General features: G+C 31.1%; 1 protein-coding gene across 2 annotated transcripts in view; it reads left to right on the top strand.

The window, feature by feature from the left end:
- The first annotated feature begins 1,118 nt into the window (after positions 1–1,118).
- EndoB (SH3 domain containing GRB2 like, endophilin-B) overlaps positions 1,119–24,523 on the top strand; it is a 40,792-nt gene continuing 17,387 nt past the window's right edge. Inside the window, exons 1-6 of one of the 2 annotated variants that reach the window (XM_072532623.1) lie at positions 1,119–1,320; positions 1,374–1,665; positions 8,339–8,480; positions 8,536–8,599; positions 12,038–12,228; positions 22,841–22,970. In XM_072532623.1, the coding sequence (XP_072388724.1) occupies positions 1,258–1,320; positions 1,374–1,665; positions 8,339–8,480; positions 8,536–8,599; positions 12,038–12,228; positions 22,841–22,970 (882 nt within the window). In that variant the 5' untranslated portion in view covers positions 1,119–1,257. Of the gene's footprint in view, positions 1,321–1,373; positions 1,666–8,338; positions 8,481–8,535; positions 8,600–12,037; positions 12,229–17,685; positions 18,164–22,840; positions 22,971–24,523 lie in introns of those variants that run through there. The other variant, XM_072532624.1, reaches the window with a different exon arrangement.

Genomic DNA, 24,523 nt, shown 5'->3' with positions numbered 1-24,523 from the left:
TTTAGAAAAAAAAAAAATCCCAAAAATCACAAATTACGGCATTTCTTCAACAAAAAATTGCAAATACCTCGATAAGAAAGCATTTTTCGAAAACATACCAAGATAGAAAAAGTATTTATTTCGATGAGATACGCCTAAAAAAATTTTACTCGAATCGATTCAGAAATTATTTGCTAATAACAATTTCCGGCCCACTTGGAATTTTTTTTAAAAATACATTTGAACTTGAAAAATTGTTATACTTGAAACATTGATAAAATTGAATAAAAAAGGTTTGGTGTGGTAGAAACGAAAAAAAAAGTTGGTTTAAGCTCTGCTTATAGGAGTAAACCGCTCGTCTATACGAATTGCCATAGCCAACGTCCGCAATGGACAAGGAGTGTACGAGAAGAAGGAAGATAAATCAAGTAGGGCCTTGCCAAGAAATTATGAAAATAGTTAACAGAGCACCAATAAATATTAAAAATGAAACAATGATCTAAACACTAACAATAAATTACTTCTATAAGTTATAGTTATAGTATAAGTTATAGTTTATACACAATATTCAGGAAATCTGTACAGATGTCTTTTTAGTTTCGTATTAGGCATATAAAAGTCTATTTGATCAATGCGTGTAATCTTTAGCTCTACACATTGGAAGTACTTAAAGATTGACAATAGCGGTTACAACAAAAGGCTGTTATCTTTCACACAAAAGTGTGAAAGTGTTGCAGTGTGGAACGAGTCCCCAACGAGGACAATGAGGCTCTTTAAAATCTACAATCTACACTTTCTATAGAGAAGTAATATGTGCTTGATATCGGGTCAGTAAATCAATTATTTTCCCCGAATTTTTATCCTCATCTGGTTGCGTTGAGTGTCGTCAAAAGTTCCGTTTTCTATTGGAATTGGTATCTAGATTTTTTTACGGGATACCGTATCCTCCTCATCCGGGCTTGGGACCAGTATCAACAGTTACTGAGCTACTCGATCAACTCCTCAGCTCTTACGTTTTTTTTTATAAATATGTTGTCATTTAAAATTTCAAATAAATTGTCTGAATACATTTCTCAACCAAGACAACACCTAAATGGAACGCTGGAACTACTGGAATTTTGACTTTGACGTATGTGTCAAATTCTAGTGTCTAGTAAGAAATTTGTTGTGCATATCAGTCAGTGTTTTCCGTTTGTATGTTTTCAATAGATCGATAAAATACAGACGATAAGAAACAAGGAAGTACTTTGTTTAATATCGTAAGATAAAAAGCGCAACATGGACTTTAACGTTAAAAAAATTGTTAAAGATGCTGGAGCTGCTTTAAGCAGAGCAATACAGGTACGTTTTTACCCTTTAGTGGTTAACAGTTTTTTTTTACAAAAATCTTTTAGCTAACTGAGGAAAAGTTAGGCACATCTGAAAAAACAGAATTGGATGCCCATTTCGAAAATCTTTGGAACAGAGCAGAGGGTACAAAGAACTTTACCGAAAAACTTGTAAAAAACACTGAAGCAGTTTTGATCCCAAATCCTGGAAATAGAGTTGAAGATTACATCTATGAGAAAATCGAAAAGCAACGACCTTCACGATTAAGCAACTTGGAATATTTAGGAGTGGATATGGTAGAGGCAGGTAATGCTTTGGGTCCTGGTACAGCCTATGGGAGTTCCTTAATCAAAGTAGGTCAGTATCTACATGTCCTATTCATCATTGTAAATTGGTTATTTTGTAATTCAAATCTAATGTTAGATTGGCATACAAATACCTCAGTCTAAGTGTATTTTGTTTCAGTTGAATATTTGTTTTATCATTACTTCACCAATGTTTTAATATTATTATTCTCCTACCAGTTAAAATAGGTTCTTAAAAATTTGAAAAACTTATAATATTGTAACCATATTTTAATACAGTGATGTTACATTTTAGTCTATACTATTTAACAGATAAATTTTTGCATTTCAATTAGTTCTATCAACAAGTTTATTAGTGGGAGATTAATTTTGTTTTCAAATTATTTTTTACAAGAATACAAAAATACAACAATTTAATTTTATAAATATACAAACACAAACCAAGATAATATTTATTATGTTTGTAAACACTACTTTCATTACCTTGAATAATTTCATTCACAAATTTAAATAAATAAATAAGTAAAGGTATAGCACAAACTTTAATACATTTCGTTTGCTAATCCCAGTCTCAACTGTAGTAAATTTAATTATTATTTTTTGCTACTTTGCTTAAATTTTTACTAACTGGCAGTGGCTAGAAATTACTATACAACCCTACTATATAGTTTATTAACAACATAAAAATGCATCAATTAAAACAAGGTTTATTTTTGAATTTTTATAGTTGTTTATAGACCAGCATATACAAATGGGACATTTTTAATGAAAATTAGTGAGTATACACTCCTATTAATGATTATTTTTCTTTTTTCAATGCAAGGAGTCTGCAACAGTAAATTCATTTAAGCTGTTAATGCCTAGAGTATAAATTTTTGTGTTATATGTTTTGAACAACAATGATTCAGTTAAAATATTCCCAATCTAACCAAATAGATTATATCCAAAAATGTTTTAGATTGTATTGATATTATTAGACATTCGTTTGTAATATTCCACTTAAGAGTGTAGGCACAAAATTTCGGGAAAATGCTTTTTAAATGCATTCATTTTTTTCGAATCCTAAAAAACTAAGTATTTTTGAAAAATTTAAACGCAGAATAAAAGAACACATTATTACTGAGGGCCAAAAGTCCCTGAAAACTTCCATAATGTTTATTTTAATAAGTTACAGGGGTGATAAAAAAGAGAAAATTTAGTGTGATTTTTAATTTTAAATATCTCATTCAAAAAAACTTTTTGTTTATTCTAAGCGACTTTCGACACTCGGTAATAATGTAATCTTTCATTCTGCGTTTAAATTTTTCAAAAATATTTGTTAGTTTTCTCAGGATTCGAAAAACATTATTGCATTTAAGAAGCATTGGCCCGAAATTTTCGCCTACTCTCTTAAAGTTTTCTGTTGTTGCTTTTAATTATGACATAATATAACACATTGTGTTCTTAATATGCCATATGCTAAATAAAAAATAAATTCCTCTGACAGCTAAATTATACACTAACTTAAGAGATGACACATATGACTGACTAATTTCATTATTTCTTTGCTAAAGTGTTGTATTTTTCTTTTGAATTGATTAGTTGGTAAGTGTTAACAGATCAAAACATTTTGTGCCAAACTTCATAAATATCTTTTTGTACCAAAATGTGAACAATTTCGAATTTATTTAATTCTTTACTAAGTAGGCTTTAGTTAAAATTTAATTTTTAATCAAGCTGTTGATTGCTCAGTTTTGTTAATTTTTGTGATTAATTAATTCATATATACCATCTTGGTGATTTCAAGTTTCCATTTACATGTAACTGGAAATCTTACAACAAATTCTAGTTGACTATATGCTGTTTTTAAAGGCCACTATCTAACTTACCTACTATTAAAATATATGGGGCTATTTTTATAGATAGCTATATTACAATTTGTACAACAGCTGGTAGATGATATTGAACAGTTCAAGAGAAAAATGATAAATAGAAAGAGACTGAAGAACAATTTACCCTACCAATACTGAATTATTTATAGCCTTCAAAAAATTCTTCTTTTTAATGAACAATTTGATCTGTAGAAAAAATTGGAATATATATGACCATTAAAATTCAATATGAGCTCTAAAATTCTTTTCTTGGAGCTTTCATCAATACATTACAGGTCGACAGAAATATCTGAAATCCCCAAGGTCAGACAGATGGAGAATTTCAGTTATGCAACATTGTCAGATCAATCAGGTTTCAAAGGTTTTTCGGTTTTTTATTTGTTACCTGTTTCACAGTAAAATTGATAACAATTCTATAATGCATTTACATTTTTATTATGAATTGAATGAAGCTTTTTTAATGTTCTTGAGATACTGCAGTCTTAAATGTCTAATGTTGTGTTTCTCCAGTAATTTTCGATTATTTGATGTCTTTCTCCAATGAAACCCAAACTGCTGAAATTCCTGCCTTATACTTTCTCTGCTACTTTTATAGTTCAATTCTTCTGCAAATTTTAATTGAAACTTTTTAACAGTGGGAACCTGTTGTTCAGTAAGATGATTTTTTCAACAATACAACAATAAATCTTTATCTGTTTGCAAAATAAGTTATTATTTGCAAAATAAGTTATTATTTTGCAAACATTTCATTTTAAGTGTAAATGGGACTGTCACATGCCCTCCAATTATGTGGGCAAATATTTTATTTTACCAAAAACTTTCATTTTGTATAAAGTTTAAATAAAAAATATCTATGATATATCTAGATAGTGATAACACTTATCAACTCAACAAAATAGAACTTATTGTAAAATAATAATACCTATATGAAAAAATTGTTAATAAAAGTAATTATCACATACAATTTAACAGTATGATCAAATATTTACGTTTTATTAACACAACTGCTCATAAGTATTAAAACTTCCTATTTTGTCCTCCATAATTTTTATGTTATTGTAATCAGGAAAAAATGGACAATTCATTTTTAAAATCAAATACATTATGTTCTATTAAAGAATCACAACTTTGATTTGACAGTGTTAGAGAAGACTACTACCTCAATAATTTTAAAATGGGTAAGAGGTCTAAAACTTTTGTAAATATCTTTTTTCATATACCTAGCAGGTATGTTATAATAACCTAACCTCTACTTCGACTATTTTAAACTAAATACTTTGTACTGTTTTGTCCTATCAAGAAGTGTGTTTGTACCCTATTTTCAAAGATATATAAGCAAAATGGCAATATCTACAATTAGAATAAAAATAATGGTTTCAACTTACACCTAATTCACATTAAGTTTACTTACTAATCTACCCAGAGTCACTATTATCACTAGCATCTTCTAAATTTATAGTTAATTTGGTTAATTCGGTAATTACATGTTTGATTACATTTTTCCAATTGGTTGCTGTGATCTTTGTGACATCTCTTCTAATTAACTGGAGAATAGTAGATGAAAATTTCTTTGAAAAGAGCTACATTTCTTCTTCTTATATTTCCTATAGGTTGAGCTTATATTAACTATATTGGGTTCAATGTACAATAATAAGGAGTAAGTCTAAGCATGGTATGCCCATTACTGAGATCACAGTTATCCACAACATATGCCTTCGGGTACTGTCTACTATGAGCTACTTCCAACAATTGCTCTTTACTATATGATACTTACTTACTTACTCCGTGGCGTTACAACCCTTCGTGGGTTTTAGCCGACTCGACAACATGTCTCCACTGTTTTCTGTCTTGAGCAACCTCCATCCAATTCTCCACGCCCATAGTGCTTAGGTCTCCTGCTATATTATCTCGCCACCGGAGACGAGGGCGTCCGCGTGGTCTCCTTCCAGTTGTGACTTCCTCCCACACCAGTCTTACTGTTCGTTCGTCAGAATGTCTTCTGAGGTGTCCTGCCCATTGGAGTCTTCTGGACTTTATTTCTTTTATGATGTTGGCATCTGGGTAAAATTCTTCGAGCTCTTTGTTAGTTCTTATCCTATATTGTCCTGATGCTTCATCCAGCACTGGGCCAAAGATCTTCCTTAGTATTTTTCTTTCCCAAACACATAGTCTCTCTTCGTTTGCCTTTGTTATCGTCCACGTTTCGCTTCCATACATCATAACGGGTCGTATGATTGTTTTATAGACCTGTGTCTCCATATATTTTGTTAGTTGTTTCGATTTTATAAGGTTTTGGAGGGTAAAAAGACATATGTTGCCAGCTTGGATCCTGTTGTTTATTTCTTGTGATCCTTTATTGTCTTCAGTTATTGTTGTCCCAAGATACTTGAATTCTCTAATGCGCTCAAAGTTAAAGTCATCGATGATGATGTTCTGACCGATTCTGTCTCTGCTTTGATTATTGCTGCTCATATACATATATTTCGTCTTGTTTTCGTTGATTTGAAGCCCCATCTTCTCTGCTTCCTTCTCGAACCTCACGAAAGTCTCCTTCATCCTTAATCGTGTGTGTTCTATCAGATTGATATCGTCTGCAAATGCCAGTAGTAAATTTGGTCCTTCCGATGAAATACTGTATTCGGTTTTTCGATTCTTGCACTTCTGATTATGTGTTCCAGAGCTAAGTTGAAGAGTTGTGGTGAAAGTACATCTCCCTGTTTTAGTCCATTGTTTATTTCAGTTGTCCAACTCTCACCTTACATCGTAACCGTTCCATACACATCTGTATCAACCTGACTAGTTTTTTTGGAAAGCCAAGTTACTGCATCGCTGTCCACAGCTTGGCCCTGCATACTCCATCAAATGCTTGTAATGCTGTTCATAAAATCTATGAACATCTGATGAAGCTTACGATCAAACTCCCAGCATTTTTCCATTATCTGTTTTATTGTGAATATCTGGTCAATGGTAGAGCGGCCCGGTCTAAATCCGCATTGATAATCTCCAACGATTCCTTATGTGTATGTTTTGGTTCTTTCTAGCAGGATGTTTGCAAGGATTTTGTAGGTGGTGTTTAGGAGTGATATTCTCCGGTAGTTAGTACATTGCTTTTTGTTTCCTTTTTTGTGTATTGGTATAATAACCCCTTCTTTCCATTCATCTGGAATTGTTTCTTCTCGCCAAATGTCTTGAATTAGCTTGTATATAGAACTGTACAACGCTTCTCCTCCATGTTTTAAGTACTCTGCGGGTATACCATCGCTACCTGGTGTCTTATTATTTTTAAGTTTTTTAATTGCCTGTATATATTTTACTATATGATGTCTCTTGTAAATTCTTGATGTGATGTATCTTCCTCAAATAAACATTCCTGAATTTGTAATTTGTTCCAAGTAATATTTGGAATTTTTCTAATTAATCTTGAATGTTATGATGCATTGTCCATGATAATCACGGTATGGTTAGGTAATTTTGAAAGAAAAGATTTTTCAAACAATGATTCACAAATTGAACTTTTCATATCCTCATGATAATCTAGAGACGCGTCTTTAATTTTTTTACAGATATATTAATACATCGTCGTTCCATCCATTTTTTCCACTGCAGCGGTACTCAATTAAAACACTTTTTGTTATTCGTCCAATTTTTTTCACAGTTTCATGAGTATCATACCAGGTCTCATCTAAATAAACAATATTCGTTTCATTTTTCGATATTCAGTTATCTTTCTGATAGAATTGTTTCTTAGTGAAATTATTCTTGTAATTTCCATTAGTATCTGGCACTTGTCTATAGTTTTGTACTTAAAATTAATGGCTTTAAGAAATTATCAAAGTGTTGTTGCTGAACATGAGAGAATGTCCTTTCGAACCAATTCAAAGGCTTTCTTCAATAGTTGGAAACATATTATGTTCAATTAAGTGTAATTAATTTGTCTGAATTTGCCACAATCCTTTCTCCTCTGTCTCAGGTATTGAAAATGTGCTTATGTTTTACTACACAGCTTTGTAAATCTTCCAATTGATTAGAGGGTTCCAGTTAGATGATTTGTCATAATAGTGATGTCCGACTGATCAACAGTTCGATGAAAATTTCAACTGGGCGACTACCCATATTTTCACATAATACAACATAATCAACATAATACCAGGCACATCTGAATGTAAATATCGATGAGAATATTAAAACTTTGTATTATTATACCTCTCAGTCATTGATAATTTTGTAGTTAAAGCTATTCTTGGTAGATTGTTTGTATTGCCTGCTTTTATTACAGATACTTACATATATTTTTACACAGTCTCACCAACATAAGAGACGACTATAGTCCAATATATTCAGCATACTTGTTTACAAAACACACATAAAATTATAGTTATAATTATTTCTTTGCCAAATATTTTTAACATACAATGAGCTTACCTGTCAAAACAGCTACCTGTCCTTTTATCATATGTAACTTAATAAGTAGTGTATTTCCTCCTGCTTAAATTTTAAAACATTCTATTTAATTTCACGGGATTGTGCACTGTGTCATATTTTTCACGTAACTTGTAATATTCTTGTTTATTAAAAAAATGTTAAATGTATTCTATTCTAAATAAACAACTATTAGAAGATTTTATCTGGCAAGGTCGGAAAACCACCAATTTTTTGTACAATACTTTTTAGTTGTATGTCTTTTCATGTATACATAAAAATAATTATAATATAATATAATTAAAAATAATATATATATATATATATATATATATATATATATATATATATATATATATATTAAATATGGAGGGAGATTGGAGATTGACTTTATTTTATTGGTATTGTTTCTATCTTTGTATTTTATTTTATTAGGTCAGTGGGAACAAAAGCTAGGCCAAACTGAAAGAGACTTTATTGGATCAGCTGGGATGTGTTTCACCCAACCTTTAAGGAAGTTTTTAGAAACAGAGATGAAAACTATTATTAAAGAAAAGAACTTACTTGAAGTCAAAAGGTGCAGTAGAAATTTGGTTTGTAATTCTCTCTATTAATGTTTTTTATCTTGATAGGTTGGACTTGGATGCTTGTAAGAACAGGGTTAGAAAAGCAAGGAGTATGTTAGGACAGCCAACGGTACGTTTGTTTGATTAAATTATAGATCTTAGTTTATGTTTAGATTTATTTACAAACTTTTTATTAAACTCGTATGGTATATAACAGATATATTTGTACAGAATTATCTTATTCATTAGATAAGTAGTCTCGAATATTCCCAGAAGTCTTTCATCCTTCTGCGTTAGAGTCCATGTTTCCACCTCGTATGAGAGGACTGGCCTCAGCAGTGTTTTGTATAAAATAATTTTAGGTTTTCTTTGAATATTTCTTGAGTGCTGAGTGGAATTGTTTTTGGAGTTCGTAGTATGCCCTATTTGTAAGGTTTATTCGTCTTTTAATTTCTTCCTTGTTTTATTAGTAGTAGTCACTAGCCGTCAACACGTTCAAAGATATGACTCTCAAATGCTGTTTCCCGTTCGTCATTCGCTATAGGATTTTTAGTAACTAACATGTACTTGATTTTGTCTTCGTTGATGACTAGACTGACCTGTTTTGCCGCCGTTTCCAATTCTAGGAAATATTGCTCAATATCTCGCTTGCTTCACCCTATTATATCAATTTCATCAGCGAATGCTAAGATTTATATCGATCTATTGTAAATAGTACCGCCGCCGCCTTTAATTCGTATGTCTCGGACTGCCTTTTCCAAGGCAATGTTAAATAGGAGGCAAGCCAGGGCATCTCCTTGTCTGAGTCCATCCTTTATCTCAAAAGATCGAGAACTTTCTTCTTGTTTCCTAACGCTGGATTTTAAGTTAGACATTATCATTCTCGTTAATCGGATAAGTTTTTCTGGTATACCAAACTCACGCATTGATTGGTGTAGTACTTTTCTCTTGACACTGTCGTATGCGGCTTTGAAGTCGACGAATAGGTGATGGGTTTCAATGTTAAATTCTAATGTTTTCTCAAGGAACTGTCTTATTGAATGAATCTTTGCTTTTTTATATATAATAACGGATTGATTACGGCGTTCGCCGCTTCCCCGCCCGCAATTTTCATCTTTTTCTGTCATATGCAGTTGCCTCTTCTAAGTCTCTTGCCGCCATTGCTTCATCAATATCGTTGCGCCAACTTATCCGTGGTCGTCCTCTCTTTCTTCTTTCAGGAGGGATTCATTCCAGTACTCTTCTAGGCCATCTGTACTTTGACATTCTTTTAACATGTCCGAACCAGATTAATTGTTTTCTTTCTATGTCATCATTGATATTTCGCTCCATTTTCATTTCGTTTCTTATTTGTTCATTTCTAACTCTCTCCAGTTTCGATCTACCGCAGCTGTCTCAGATAATCTATTTCTGTCGTCATAAGTTTGTTTCTATTAGCTTTGGTGACATCCCAAACTTCCGAACCGTAAAGTCCCCAAATATTTGCAGGATTACACGCCTTTGATTTTGTCGTCTTCCAAGACTAGGTCACATATTTCATCTGTTTCCACTGAGAGATATTCACATGTTGTCATATTCATGTTTAGACCTGCCACCTCATATTCTTCTTGCAGTTTTCTTACCATATAGCTAAGATCGTAGCTGTCTTCTGCAATTACTACCTGGTCATCCGCAAAGAAAAGTGTATATAGCGTGTTTTCTTCCACCGCTATTCCCATGTTTCTAAATTTTTTTACCGATTTCACTAAGGATCTGTCCAAATAGATTTTAAGTAAGATGGGTGATTTTTGCTTTTTTACTGACTAGAAAACCACTGCCAAACTCGTGTCGGGTGCTATGTCAGTTTAAGTATATATTGTAGTCTTTTCTCTCGATAATTCCTGAACCAGTCCATCTCATCCCTTGAATCGCTATTACATCGGCTTTCATTCTATCCAGTTCTTGTGTTAGCAATTTAAGAGCGTCTAAGGCATGATCCGTAAATCGTTATTCCTTTGTCGTTTGCTAGGTCGTCGTGAATTAAACAGTCCGGCTTTTCCTCTTTGTGCTTCCATAACAATAAGTTTTTTTTAAGGGAAGAGGTCGTTAACCTTTTTCCTAACCCCCTAATCTTCGAAGGACCAGACTTGCTCAGGTTACCGGGGTTCACCGCGTGGAGGTGAGAGTCGGAAATGAGTAGTAGAAGCTATTGACGCAAACAGGATATAGCGTCATATTTCGCGTATAACTACCCCCTTTAAACCAAGAGGCGTTGCTGGGATATTTAAATAATGCAAGTTTCATTTATTGGCTTACATTTTTCGGTCAAAAAATGCCCCGCTATGGAAATCTTTTTTATAGAATTTCAATCTCGGTCTTTCGATGCCGTTAAAGGATCTTTAAACAGTTTAGACAAAGCCATTTCAAATATTCGTAACTTATATCGTCTACCTTCATCACCGAAGAAGCGACATCAGTCAGTATCATATTCTGCACAAACAAAAGAAGTGTGAGGTATCCTGATTAATCAGGCCAAAGATATGTTTCATTTTACAGAACATCTTTTGGTTTCAAAACTTTTTTCTGAAAAATTCAACGAATATGAAAAAGACTTTCCTACCGATGATTTTGATACCATTACGTTAACCTATAACTTTTTTCAGAAAGAAAAACTTAAAAGTGAATTGTGTGTTATTTATGACAGAAAAGATTTTCATCATGCGGGAAGTGCGTTGGCAATCTTACAACTTCTTATCGATAGAAACCTGACCGAAGGTTTTAGTGAAACTGTCGTGTTGTTAAAATTAATCTGTACAATTCCAATGATCAGTGTCGAAAGTAAACGTTGATTTTCTACGGTGAAAAGGATTAAATCTTTACTGAGAAATACAATGCAGTAGAACATTTTAAATTCACTTGATATGTTAATCATAGAAAAGGAGTCGATTTCCACAATTGCAGACTTTAATGCTCGTGTTATCAATGTTTTGCAAAAGACAAAAATCGAAGAAAGGAGTTTTTGTATTAAGAAAATGAATAAACTCAATAAATTGAACACAAAAGAACCCTGACATTTTTATATTATTTTTAAAGTTTAAATTTTGTTTTTAAGTCGCATTGATTTAATGTATTGCATGTGACAATAAAACTTGTCTCATTTTTCTTTTTTGGTTTTGGATTTATATAGGAACCACAGTAATAAATAATATCAAATTTAGACAATAAAGGGCTAGGCCACCAAAAATTTTTCGCCTGTGGCGCTTATTCACCGTTTCTATAATTACAATCCTTAATTGAACACCCTTTTTAAATTACCACGAGCCGCCACTGTTTGTATTAATGATATATCGAGGTAGCACCTCATACCCAATACATAGAAATTTTCGAACATGAATTAAAATTAAAAATATTTTCATGCACTCAGCAAAAGGACGGAATTTCTCCTGAAGTTGCACTGGAACAGGTATTCTAAAAAATATAAATATAAAACACCACACTTATCTCATATACCAGAATGCACAACAACTTTTTTATCTAGATTTTTATATAATAAAAGCCGTTTGTATTCAGTTAATTTTATTTTTTCAAGGCCGAAAGAGAGTTAAGAATTGCTCAATCAGAATTTGATAGACAAGCCGAAATTACCAAACTTCTTTTAGAAGGAGTGAGTAGTTCTCATGCAGCCCATTTAAGATATTTGTACGAGTTTGTAGATACCCAGGCTAGATTCTACTCACAGTGTACAACGATTATGACTGATTTACAGAGAGAACTTGCAAGGTAACATTACAAATTGATAACTTTATAGTTCTAAACAGTAAACTTCTCTTAACCGAAATGCCATTAAAAGTGTATTTTTTTACTTAATTACCTTCATTTTTTTTTACTCTGAAAAAAGAAATTGACATTTATATGCACCCTGTATTTCGGACAACAGAGGTTCTACTGTACTTACGAGTATACACTTTATTTGTAATATGGTAATTAAATTTTTTTGTCTGGCGTGTTATAAATATCGAATTCTTCCCCTTTTAGTGCTAGGCCTGTTTTCAGGCGGCGGCAATTTCGTTGAATTAGTCCCTAAAACTTGTCCAAAAATATTTTGTTTTGTAGGACAATATCCCGCATATAAATCGCATTTTGCCATGCAAACAATTCCTGATTTAAGGTTTGAGTAACTAGAACAACCCTGTTATTTAACAGATCTGACCGGTGTCTTTCCTCAACTGAAATAAAGTCTAAATGATCATAAATTTTCTTCCAACAAAACGGTGATAGAAGCTGTAGAGGTCTGATTTGCAGAGCAAGATAATTTTTTTTTGGTCTAGAGGCGTTGCAGGTTCATTATAATAAATTATTTAAACGAGAGTGTATTAAATAATAAAATATTTCAAAGTTTGCGTCTATAGTAGATTAACAATTTTTTAAAAATCCTCGTATAATGTATCACAATTCTGAAGTAACAATGTGGCGGAATGTAGCTGAAAAGATACGATATAATTAGTTAGGTCTTTAAATAATTTAATTTCAATATTCCTACTTAGAGACAAAATTTTCATGTCTATGATGTTGTAGCCCAGGATCGGAAATTTTCTTGATGCAGACATGTGCATGCCAGACAAAAGATTTTACTTACATTGACATCAATAACACATTTTTTAAAAAAGTTTCTGTGTACCTATTTCTAATACATTCTGTAATTCTACATATCTGCATTTACTAACAGAAGTAGTGTATTTATGTGATTATGCTAATATTTAATTTGTTTTTTAAACATCTAATTGGTAGATACTATTCTTTATTTAGTTTTCTAATTTTCACTCCAAGTGGCTATTTATAAATGTACATAAGTATCCGAAACCACTAATTAAAAATTGCGCGTCTATTAAAATAAGAATAAGTAACTTTTTTCGAAGAAACAATAAAATAAATGTATTAATAAAATTAATAGAAAAGTAACAAATATCACAGTGATTATTTAATTAAAATATAATTTAATCATTTGAATTCCCTTCTGATAGTAGAATAGAATAGAAATATGCTTTATTATCACTGAAAATTGTACAATTTTATGGACAAAGCTTACAAAAAGCCAGAAAATAACAATAACGATTTAAAATTTACTAAAATTACACAAATCGTCAATATCACAAAATATAAGATAATAAAAAATCAATTGCAAAATTTAAATAAATTGCAAATGCATAATAAAACCTTACGAAGTACCTAAAACCTTAAAATCGCTTGATTTTTGAAGTAGCTTCTGCAATGTGTTGTTCTTGTGAGGCCAAACAGATACCGTATTGCTCCTTTTTGTAATTTGAAAATAACATCAAATTGGACAGCTGTACTAGAACCCCAAAAACAAAGACCATATCGAAGATGAGACAGATCTTATTAAATTACAGGCTGATGCTAGTTTCTTACTTAACAAATCGATATGAAGGCCCCCATTTAAGGCTGCTGTCTATAAAAATGCCAAAAATTTTTACAGAATCAACTTTATAGGAAAATGCTACTGTCTTAACTACGTTAAAAGAGAGTAAATTAGAGTCGGACCAGGTTTTTATTTTAAGTAGTTCAGAAGTTATAGTTGCATGAAGAGTTGTAGTAGAGTTTCTGCAGGTGATACTAGTATCATCAACAAAAGAAACATTTTTCCATCGATTTTTAAATTAGTTGATGTCATTTATAAACACAACGAAAGGTAGAGAACCCAATACTGAATCTTGTGGTACTCCACTCCACATACAATGCTTTTGTGACTGGAGTCAGTATCATTTGCTCTAACTAGTTGTTTCCTATTCCGCAAGTAAGATTGGAACCAATTCAAAGAAATACCTCGAATTCCGTAGAAGTTTAGTTTTTTTATCAAAATGTCGTGATTTAAACAATCAAAAGCTTTGGCATAGTCACAAAAATAGTGGCAGTGTAAAAAATATTGTTTAGTATTGTTAAACCACATGTAGTACAGAAAACATATCATTACTGGTACATTTGTTAGATAAAAAGCCTAACTGATTTTGTGATAAAATATTGTTTTCAACGAGAAAGGACAAGTCGGGCTTTTATAAGTCTTTCAATAATTTTAGATAGTACCAGTAGTAAGGCAATAAGTCTATAGTTGCAGACATTCGATTTTTCACCACCCTTATGAAGAGGAATAATAATGGCTGTCTTTAGGCACTCTACAATTAAACCTTTTTCAAAGAAATCATTAATTAGTGAAACCAGGACCTTAAACTCATTTTTTCAGAGATTGTTTGTGTGGATATCTTTATATAAAACGAAAAACAAATGTTTTGACAATGTTGGTTCATTCAACGGTTCAAAGATGGCGCTTCGGATGCAGTTTTCTTTAAGTTTTGATATACTATAAATTAGACCTTCTATAGTTTCCGTCAAGATATAAGAAATTTTGCCTGATGCTGGTGGGATCACACTACCGATTTAGTATTACAACAAACAACAGACCCTTAATAGGGTTGGAATAATAAATGTAAAATTAAATATATCATATATTTAATACGTATTTATATCTATGTAGTTATAGGTATGTTATTATGTACAGTACAATGAAATAAGAGAAATGAACAAATTAAAGAAATTAAGGAAAATAATGTTCATAACAGTAAAAGATTAAAAGAGTGGTAGCAAAAATCAGAATTAAAAAAGATAACATAATAAAATTAGAAACAATAACATAAAAAAATAAAATAAGTTTAGATGGAAAAAAATAATTACAAATTACAACTCTATGTCACTATGCTGTCATCTTCAGTAGAATCGTCATCATCTACTGTTATAATTATTGGTTTAATATGTGAGATTAATGTTCTGTAATGGTCTTCAGTTTTTATAATATGTGAAACACAATTTTGCCACAGTGTTGGGGAAATCTTTTATTTCTTCTACAACATGTGATACCGATTGGCTACTAAATTTGGGACAGCAGTTGTTCGCAGTAAACTTCCCTTAAGTTGGCTCCAGATTAATTCAATAGGTTGAAAACACAGTAATAAGGAGGTAATCGCAATATAATATGACCATCACGTTTTTCTAATTCGTCTATAACAAACTGTTTCTCAAATACTTTTATGTGATGAACTTCCAACATTTCTTTTTTTGTGTATGTTTCTTCAAAGTACAAATCATTTTCATACAAAAAATCCGATATTTGTATTTTCGTCGAGCCTACACTGGGGATTTTTCTAATTTGTTCACTGTGATACGTCGCGTTATCCATTACAATGACACTTTTTGGAGGCAAATTTCTTTTGCCTCCAAAAAACTTTCTCCTCCAAGTCAGCCATTTTTGGATCCAGTCTTCAGAATAATTATTCGCTGACCTCTATTAATTGGATAATTGGGTGCACACTTAATAGTCGTCTGTCCAACCTTTTTGAGCAATATCGAACCATGTTTCATCCAGATAAAATATCAGTCTTCCTTCATCTCTAAATTTAGATATAGCATCCAAGTATTCGTTTCTTCAGTAAATAAGTCGAGGGTAATCCATTATTGATGATCGCTTATTAATTTTCTTGTATCGAAAACCAATGTGATTCAAAAACCTTGATAAAGTTGAAGGCGAATACGTAATAGAATAGTCTTTAACAAGTTGATCGTAAAATTTATATATTTTAAATAGAAATTATAAACTGGTTTTCTAATTACCTCAGCGTCTTTTTTATTCACTGATTTATATGTAGAAAAGTCACTCCGCTTTTTACGAGGTTGAATTCTATCTGTAACAATTTCCCACACTGTTGTATATGGCATCCTTGTCAATCGAGATGTTGCCTTGATGAGAAATTTACCGTCTTCTGGATTTGGATTATCTTCTTTTACCGTTTGATAAACATTCCTAATAATTTCTTTGGCATCATCAGATAAATGTAAACGTGTTTTACACTAAGCACTAGCTTCACCGATTCCTGACATTTTACTTAAGAGTCGTGACCTAACCTCCGATCTAAATGCAAGAAAATAAGTGCCTCAATGTGCAACTGTCAAACTTAAATATGTTTGCCCCCTTTCATAATGTTTCATAAATAATGTTTTTTAGATAAATAAATGATATCTAATTATAACTAAATACCTATTAGCACGAGCATTATAATGTGTAAAGCTATAGAATAATAATAATAGGTATACTTTATCTTTAACTAATATACTTGCTAATGATTTTTTAATTTTCTTGTATTTAAAGATAGAAAGCTTCATTATCAATATTCTATTTTATTTAAAGTGAAAACGACACAAAACAGATAATATTCTAACTCCATAAAATTCAAGTAATGAGCCCGTTTAACATGAAAATTGGTTGTGATCGTTTATAATAATTGATTCCAAGCAACTTAATTTCAGATGAGTAAGCAAATATGACTAATTCGTGTATAGCAAAAAATTTTTTAATACGAAGCATTGTGTAGAAATTTTAATTTTAACAATTTATTTGCTCTGATAGGTAACGAGTCAGTTCTGTAAATGATATAAAGTCCAATCCTCGTAATCTGTTCCAAAACTATTGTTACCCGTTGCAAAGACAATTGAGGGATTAGTAACAACAATAGGTGTTGTTCATTATTATAATACTGCGGTCGACTGGGTCATACCACCAGCCTCAGGCTAAATTTCTTATATCTTGAACCAAACTATACCAGATGCTCAAACTCATTTTTCAAATTGTAGCGCTTGATTCTCTATCAATAAACGTTATCCAAATAATGTGTTTACAAGGGCTTACATAATTTTAATATCAAAATAGTTGTCTGCATATCACAAAATGAAGTATATATATATTGTTTGTTTTGATAAATATATAAATATTTTCGATAGAAAATTAGAAATTTAAAGTAACTAAACTTAGAGGGATATTTGTTGATTTTTTATTTGGAATTATGTTCTAAGACTTGATTCTTCACGTTATAAAATGAATTACGTGATTTGAGGTTTGATTTAATTTAAGTGTTATTATTTTTATTAAATATCTTGTTTTTAATGAAATCTAATAATTCTATAATTGTGTATTTGAGTAAGTTTAGTAATTTCCAAAAAAAATATTAATAAATGGTCACAAAGGGTTAACCAAACCGAGTAAAATATTTTTGTCTTTTATGTTATTCTCTGTAAATATTATTATAATTTTGTAGATATTTAGTGAAGTATGCACTATATATACTATGTATTAACTTCTTTTCTATTTTTCTTTCTGAAATAAGCACGATTTTTCAGCATGTCGAAGCCAGGTCCTGTCTTACGGCTTAACAGTGAAGATCTTGAAACTTTAACTCCTAAAAATTCAGAAAACACATATGACACTTTCACTCCCGTTAATTTAACGTATTCGAATGATAATGATATCACCGCTGTATAAATTTTATTTTCGTTTATTATACCCTATAGTCTTTTTTTATTTCGTCACATATTTTTTCATATTTTTTGGACTTCGTTTGATGCTTTTAAATATTTTAATTCTATTCACGCTGTTTTATAGGATATTGACTATGTCATTTAATAAGGAACTATATTATAATGTTTCATATGGTTAACTGACTTCTAAAAATGATAAAATCGAAGAGTGCTGCCAAATACCAAAATTAAGCTTTGCGTTTTTGAGATCGGGGTAAATTTGCGCCTTTTCTGCCTTTGTGTCTATACCCAAAAGTATGTATTTTTTGAAGATTTTTCGCAGAGTATTCAATTTCTTTTTGATATGTTTTTCCAATCCAACTTTTTTTTTTGAAAAATAAATACAGAGCAATGTTAAAGAAATTGAAAAATTGTTTTTTTTTTAATTTTAGACTTAATTTTTTATATATTTTTGGGTATACTTGGTAATAGGTGTAGACAATTCGTCAAAGAAAACAAAGCATATACAATTTTCGTTAAAATTTTGGTTTATAAAACTTTATAGGTTAAAAATTGACTGAGAAATAAACTTAGCTTTTACTTATGTTTTAAATTAGCTGTTTTTTTATTTTGTTTGACGTACATATTATTTGGCATTAATTTTATTTCTATTTTATGTATTTTGAATTAAGTATTGTAATATTGTTGGTGTTGAATAAAGTAATTTTCAAGAAGTGTAACATTGGTGTCATTGGTGGGAAAGAAATATTTAGCATTTGTTAATGGTAAACACAAGATCTACAGATTTTGATACAGAAATGGATACGTCCGGACCTTTTGCATGATGGTTTTGAAAATGAAAGAAGAGACAGAGAAACGTAGTCAAGAAGAGAAATATGAAAATAAGAAACTTAGACAAGAAGAGAAAGAGGAAAAGGAGAAGCGTAGGCAAGAAGAGGAAGAGAAGCGCAGGCAAGAGGAGGAAGAGAAAGAGATGAGGCACAGAAAAGCAGAGGTAGAAATTATACATAGTTTATCTCAATTTCACGAGCATTTTAAGTTAGAGGTAAGTCAAATTACTTGTACAATAAATAAATTAAAAGAAAAACAAAACGATTTTGAAGATAAAATAGAACAACAACGCGATTTAAAACAACAGCAAAATGATTTAAAATCTAATTTAGAAAGACAGATAGTTCAGTTAGAAATAAAAATTAATACCCAAGCTTCTTTATATAATATTGTTTCAGTAACTAATATCGAATCTGAACTTCAGAAGCTTCATCATCTTCCATCACCCACATTCGATGACCAAACAGCATGGAAAACTTATCGTTTTCAATTCGAAGCTGCAGTTAGAGCAAATGACTGGAATGAGAAATAAATTTCAGCTTCTTTGGTGGTGTTGCTTTGAGGACAGGCAGCAACCGTTTTTAAATTTCTTCCCCAGGATGCACCCAGTTAGTTATACCTATCACGTTGAAGCTTTAGAGACAAGATATGGCCAGGAGTATCTAAAGCAGTTTTTCTTAAGTCAATTGAAAGTTAGATATCAACCGCATAACTAAAGCCTTCAAGAATTTGAAGCCGATATTAAAAGATTATTGCATTTGTCCTACTCTCAGGCACCTAAAGATTTTCTGGTACAAATTGTTATACAAGCATTCATAGATGGATGGATTCATACAGGATATTGAAATGCAACAAGCTCTTCGATTACAGCATCATCAAACGCTAAATGGAGCATTAATCTCAGCACAGGAGTATGAAGTGGCGAAAAGCATTTCCAGATCTCGCCTAAAATTAAAAGAAATAAGATTTCGAGAAAATGAGAAAGTCACTACCACAGATAATAAACAACTTATTGTATCCCACATATTGAGTATACTGCAGAATATTCAACAAAAATCTAACAATCAAAACAGAAGATATTTTAATTGCGGAAGAATATGCCATTTGCAAAATAATTGCAGACACCGACCACAGGCAAGGACAGAAGAACCAAATAATGAGATCAAAAGGTCGTCCAGACCGATATTTAGGAGCCCGTCACATAGTTCTACTAGAAAAACTAGTAAATATATGTCTCAAAGAAATCCATTTCCCGTAAGTGACCACAGAAGTGAAAAAGATACTCTGGAATCTGAAGTTGCACATCTGAGGGAGCAACTAGTAAAAATGAAATAGAAAAGTTAAGAAAACAGGTTCAAAGTTAGTGTCAGCTTGAAGAAAAGGAGAGTCTAACCGAAAAAGTAAGTCTTTGGAGGACCACAGTTATATATAAGATAATAATCAATATGTTACAAGAACTTCATAGCACCCTTTTTGGAGGACCTTTTGTATTCAAACCAACACTGGTGAGAGTTCGAAACCGATTCTACTGCTCTACAATTATCAGCGGCATGTAGAAGATTGGTATAAGAAATACAAGTTATGTAACGTTAGAAAAGACCCTAGAACAAGAAGTCGTGGTAAAATGGCCGGGTATATCTTGCCGGAGAGCCTTTTGAACGACTTGCAGTGGATATTCTCGGGCCACTTCCGATGACAGAGAGAAGAAACAAGTACTTAATGGTCGCAATGGATTATTTTTCAAAATGGCCTGAAATTTCACCGCATGGTGTTCCTTTAGAGTTACATTCTGACCAAGGACAAAATTTTGAATCAGAATTGTGGCAATGATTAATTAAATTCTTGTAGAACTGTTTCTAAATACCTTTCAATGTTCGTTTCGTTGATATTTAAAAAGATTGTGATACTTTAATGTCCCTATTCCCGTTAGTCCTGATCCACCCTGGTGACTTCAGTCTGTCGCTGATAGTCCAGTTATTCGAGGTGAATAACTGTAAATAAGGGAGCAGTGTTATGGCAGTAAAAAGAAGTATTTTCTAGGATATTTAACACATATTGTTGACAGTTTCGAACAGTTGTATTTTGAAGTTTATAGTTGTCATTGCATTAAGTAATGTAGTATTGTTGGCGTTGAATAAAGTAATTTTCGAGAAGTGTAAATTTAAAATCAGAATTTACATTTTAATTATCTTTAAAAATGAAATATTTTTTATTTTTTTTAATACTCAAACTATAAAATAAATGAAAAGTAAGTTTAAAAAAAAAAAATTAAAAACAAATTTAGAAAAAACGGCCGATTCCAAACGCTTATTTATATCTCAGTCAGTATAATACTCAAAACAGACCCTTAGCCAAAATTTAAAAAAAAAAATCAAAATTTTCGAAATGTTTTTTTGATTTATTTTGTTGGAAAAAATATAACTTTAAAATATATCATTTCGACCACAAATTTAATTCGTCGGAAATTCATATTTTTTTGAGTTATAGTCCAAAAACCGAAGAGTGTACAAATTTACTTCGATTTAAAAAACACAATGCTCTATTTGGTAGCATTCTTCGATTTTATCATTAGGGGTTAATTGATCATATGATACAAAAAAATCCTTGAACGTCTTAGTTTGTTTTATCCATGTTTTTTATATAGTCAATATCGTATTATAATAATTTTCTCCTTTGCAACAGTTTTTAAATTCTTAAATGTTTTTAGTTTTCGTATCGCATGATTAATTTATTAGATAGAAATATCAATTAAATTAGAATAATTCAGAATCTATTTGTGACATATTTTATATCGAATATTATTTAAAAAAATAAAAAAAAGTTTAGATTATACTATAAACATGTTTATTAGGATTTTTTACTTCAACAACTTCGATGGCTTGTTCATCTATAATTAAGTTCTGCATCTGTCTGTAATGAATTGGTGGTACTGCCATATATTTTGTGTGCTGGATGCTTATTACAAGTCTCATAATTTTTCAAGTTTCCTGTAGCTGTGAAAATGTTATATGTTATAGCCTTAATGAAAATGCTACATAGTCTTGAAATTATTATTAAAAGTAATTCATATGGAAATAGACGAAGACATAAGTAATACTCAAATGGTATTTAGAAAAGGTCTGGGGACACGAGATGCACTGTTTGCACATATTTATAGACTACAAAGCAGTCTGCTACTCTGTAAATAGGACAGGTTCTAGGAAATAGGAAAGAGCTAGGTAGTTAAGTTTGTAACCACATGGGTTGTACTATTTTCAGATCCACGACTGACTTGACGAGTGGCTGACGACGTACAAAAGGTGACTGAACAAACAAAGATGAAAAAGTGGCTGACGACCTGGATATTTAAGAAAAATGTCTTAATAACACACTTAAATTGCACTTAAATTGTAAGATACATTGCATGTGGAATGGACGTGGTAGTGGATTAATTGTATTCCAATTCCAAAGATCTGGAACCTAGCCTCGTGGAATCGATTTATTTCTATACCATTTTTTATTCCTGAACGAAACCCAAGTTTCGGTAAAACAAAAAGCATGTATATTTAAAAGATCTTGCTGGAGTGATGGTTGTCGACGAAAAAAGCCTGTTCCTTGAGTAAAGAATTATATAAACATTTGTAGTTTCAAGTAGTAGCCCAAGTGCCCTACATAATTTAATTTTCCCAGCACCAATATAACTAACATCGTAATATATTTCTTTGTTTCTCATGTGATTTACTTCAATAACTTCACAGTTTCCTATATAGAATTTATAATTTACTTCAATTATTATGCCCCTATTAAGTTTTAGATTACATATTTGTACAGTTCTCGATTTGGCGGTACCAACTTGTATGTCATGCTTTAATTGTTTTCCAATCTACTTGTTGTACTAATATAATGTTATTTAATTATAATTTAATATCGGTTTCCATCATCAGTTTGTCTGCTATTTTCTGTATTATCTCCCCAAGTTATCTGGTACTTATGTAGAAATTTTTATAGATTAATACTTGGTATTAAGAAACTACATTTATATTTTTCATGTCACATGTAGTTCCGTTGGCCTACATAGTAAAACGATTATCAAACGAAATTAAAAACATTTAAAGGTAATATTACACTTAAATCACATATCGAATTATATAGATATCTTTACTATTTTGGCATGTTAAAACACGTTTTAGTTTATTTTTTTGTGTAGTTTATCCAGTAGTCTTCCCGTAAGTCCTACTCAAAATAACACACCCACAGAAGAAGACATGATGAGAGCTAAAACTCTATATGATTATGAAGCTAAAGATAGTACGGAATTGAATTTAAAAGCAAATGAGGTAAGTTTATAACAATTTTTTACTTTATTCGTTTAATACATCAATAATTTGTCTAATAATAGACTTTTGAATTTGGATTTTTTTTCTGATTATTTAGTATTTGTTTAGTCTTTCATCATTACCTTGTTCAAGACCCTTTAAGTCATTATGTATAACGACCACTATCATTTTTTAAAAATTAAACAAAAAAATCGTAGATCTGGATTCCGGAAAGCCAGGTCATGAATCGATAATATATTTATCATGAGACAAGTCATCGAGAAAAACAAGGGGATAGTAGTTCTTTCTTTACGAATTCACTTTTACTCGGGTTCGATTTAAAATTTTATTCCCTTAGCCTTTCTAATACTTTATAAGTTTTAGTTATCAGTTAAGATATCAATCACAAGAAAGGCTCTACTATCATAGATAATCCGAATAATTGAATTCATCCATAGTGCTCTATGATATCTTGTAAGTCACTATACGTTCATTAATAATGAAGATACTGTGTAGTGCCTTTTTGATACTCGCTTTGTTTGTTATTTTTTCTATCTTAATATATTAGTTATATCCTCCGCTTTCGTTTAACGCATCACACGCTCCAATCGGATTAATAACAACGGAGATATTATGTAATGCCCTTTTTTAAAACGCTCAAAAGATATTTTGCTTAATAAAAATCTTAATACAATAATTATAGTACCTAAAATATATTTTTAGCAATTTTGCGAAAAAAATCATTACTAATGAAGTAGTAAAATTTCCGACTAAACGATATTTGAATCATCAATTTGTAGAATGAATTACTAATCATCAACATCATGAAATCGTCAACGCTATCGTTTCAAGAACAAAATATGATTGATTCATAGGTTGAAACGTCAGTTGGTAGTTAAGTTTTTTCCCTAAGCTTTAAACTATTTTGCTTATTAAATCTTTCCTTAAAATTACAGTAATCAATATTATTAATTATATTAAAATGTAATTAATATCATTAGTACTATTAATTAAACGTACCGCTGCAGAAAAAAAAATGATTGAAATGTCGTGAGTTGTGGTTGTAGCTTTTTCTATAGATAGATTTAATTATTTAATTTTAATTATTTTATTTAATTTTACTTAATTTTATTTAATTGTATTTAGGTAAAACGTTGACGTTTGTCCAACGTCATTTTATATTTATAATAAATGTATATGTAAACGAAGAGGATGCAAGACATTGGGTGAATCACGAAATACAAGAATGGATGGGTCAAGAAAACATAGTTACAGCAATAAAAGCACAAAGAATTAGATGGTATGGACACATAATAAGAAGAGAGAAGAGCAATCCGTTAAGAGTTATAACGGAATGGATACCACCAGGTAAAAGAACCAGAGGCAGACCTAAACTGAGATGGAGACAACAAGTGGAAGAAGACTTAAGGAGTATGGAAATTAGAAATATGGAAAGGACAATCAAAGAGATAGACGAATGGAGAAAAGTAGTGGAAACAACGAAGTCACACCAGAAACTGTAAAACCAAACCCAGAATGGGATGATCCCCCACACAAAAAGGATCTTCAAGTAA

This window comes from Diabrotica undecimpunctata, chromosome 5 (genome assembly GCF_040954645.1).
Source record: "Diabrotica undecimpunctata isolate CICGRU chromosome 5, icDiaUnde3, whole genome shotgun sequence".
In the NCBI taxonomy this organism is placed as follows: domain Eukaryota; kingdom Metazoa; phylum Arthropoda; class Insecta; order Coleoptera; family Chrysomelidae; genus Diabrotica; species Diabrotica undecimpunctata.
Note: the sequence above shows the minus strand (reverse complement) of the source record. Positions and strands in the feature narration are given on the sequence as shown.